General features: G+C 42.0%; 1 protein-coding gene across 1 annotated transcript in view; it reads left to right on the top strand.

Annotated features, from left to right (window-relative positions):
- Nucleotides 1-208: 208 nt before the first annotated feature.
- Nucleotides 209-2316, top strand: part of LOC101862289 (dihydropyrimidine dehydrogenase [NADP(+)]) — a gene marked incomplete in the record, with an annotated part of 35539 nt that continues 33431 nt past the window's right edge. The window contains 1 exon segment of the mRNA XM_005103827.3: nucleotides 209-432. Within this exon segment, the coding sequence (XP_005103884.2) occupies nucleotides 391-432 (42 nt within the window).

Below are 2316 nucleotides of genomic sequence, written 5' to 3'. Positions count from 1 at the left end.
GAGACAAAGAGACACAGAGATAAAACGAGAGAGCGAGAGCGAGAGCGAGAGCGAGAGCGAGAGCGAGAGAGCGAGAGCGAGAGAGCGAGAGCGAGAGAGCGAGAGCGAGAGAGAGAGAGAGAGAGAGAGAGAGAGAGAGAGAGAGAGCAACAAAGAGAGAAAGCGAGAGAGAGAGAGAGAGAGCCTTGCGGCAATTATTTAACCAGCGGTTAGGTCGGCCCTGACCCGTTGACAAGTGACAAGCAAAGAAGTGCCAGCAGGGGGAAACTCACTGGTGTTTGCGAAGGTGCTGGTGACTGGTGACCGTTATCATTTCTACGCAGGGGCTGTGTGAACAGCTTCAGTTCATTGCGTGTGTGTATATGTGTTTCTGAACTTGGTGTGTTCATCATGGCTTATACAAACCTCAGCCGAGATCTACCCGATATTGAGGTGAGTTTTGGAAAGAAACTAATAGAACTAAGATTGTTCTCGCCAAACTCAGAAAATATACAGCGTTGTGTTGTTGCTTTTGTTGGGGGGGGTTGGGGGGGAGGGGGGCGGGTATTTATTTCTAAGCCTTATTTGTCTGACTACTTTAGTTCTTTGTTTATATGGTTGTTTGCTTGCTTGCTTGATCTATCTGTTTGGGTTTGTCTGACTGTTATAAAACACCGTACGTCAACATGACAGTAGGGGACAGCAACTTACCAAGAAAACTTAATGGTGCACTAGACTAGAATCTCTAGTAAAGGGATAATATTATTATGTTCTGTGTGGAGTAAAGGTATAAAGAAAGCGAGAGATGAGGAGTAATTCCAAGAAACCCACACTTAAACATACCTACACACATAAGCTACCTACACATACACACACACGCATACACACACACACACACACACACACACACACACACACACACACACACACACACTCACTCACTCACACTCACACACATACATACACACACACATACACATATACACACACACACACACACACACACACACACACACACACACACACCTGAGCGCATGTACCAATACATAGAATCTAATACCTAGCTATGTAATAACGAGAAGCTAGAACAACACCAAGGTTAAGTCACTTGGGAGTGATTTCGAGGAAATGTGCAAAAACTTTCTTTTAAGAAATGAAGATGTTTTGTGTGTGTGGGCTGAAACTTGTTCATGGGATATCATAAATGGAGAAATTAGTAGACGGTCGTCTGAACTGTACAGATGAAACAAAAACCCCAGTCATTTAAAAGAATGATTACATACATTTCAAACTTCTTCAAGCAACACAATGATGGGCGATTTTGTAGTTTCGTTCGTTAAAGTCAAGAGTAGGGGTTTTCAGGGGGGCTTATCCTAATTTGATGTTTTGCAGTTAGGTTGCATTCCTGCTCTTTGTGTAGCCTAATTCAAATAGTATTTGGTCCTTTTCTGAACGTACGTTGCTTTTTTGCATAACTCTTTTGCACCAGGAAGTCGTCGCTGTTAATTCAAACAGCAACCTGTTGCCTGTAAACAAAAGCAGATTCTTTAAAATGTATTCGTTTATAAATTATTCAGTTGTTTGGAGTTTAAAACCTCCAGTCGCTTAACTGCATGCTTTGCTTACATACACATAAAGGCGTTCATGCCGACGTAGAAGTTAAGTCTACCGAGAAAAATGCAGTAGCTGTGGTTGACAGGTGCTCTAGTGTGGTTTGCTCCGTCTTTCCTGTCAAACATCCATCGTTCTTATCTTTCCTGCTTTTTTCTGCTTATGTTACTCTCTTGTGACTTCTCTTATCTTCAGCCCTTATAATATGACCTAATTGTTTTACAAGTGCCGTAAAACCCGCACTAAAACCTCGAAAAAGGCGCAACGAAAGTTAAAGTTTAACAGCTGGAAGTAGGACAGAGAACGCTTGATGAAATAACATATTGATTATTCAAGTCGGGACAGCTGTTATATCCAACAAAATAAAAATTATAACAAGGAGGTTAGAAGCTGGTGAATGGTTTTAAAACATGAATGATCTTGTAATTCCGTTCGTTTAAGTCCACGATCCTTTTGTTTATATCCAGAGAAGAAATCCAGAAGTCTTGATGACCAAATACTATTTGAAATAGGCTACACAAAGAGCAGGGATGCAACCTAACTGCAAAACATCAAATTAGGATCAAATTCAGGGGGGCATGCCCCCCTGATCCCCCCACCTCCATAGTTTTATTAGGTCAGGGGGGGTGGGGACACCCCCCTACTCTTGACTTTAACGAACGAAACTACAAAATCGCCAGTTCAGAGACCATATTCCATATCATCATCTTGTCATCACTGGTGTTG

Source organism: Aplysia californica, unplaced genomic scaffold (assembly GCF_000002075.1).
Source record: "Aplysia californica isolate F4 #8 unplaced genomic scaffold, AplCal3.0 scaffold00391, whole genome shotgun sequence".
Lineage (NCBI taxonomy): Eukaryota > Metazoa > Mollusca > Gastropoda > Aplysiida > Aplysiidae > Aplysia > Aplysia californica.
Note: the sequence above shows the minus strand (reverse complement) of the source record. Positions and strands in the feature narration are given on the sequence as shown.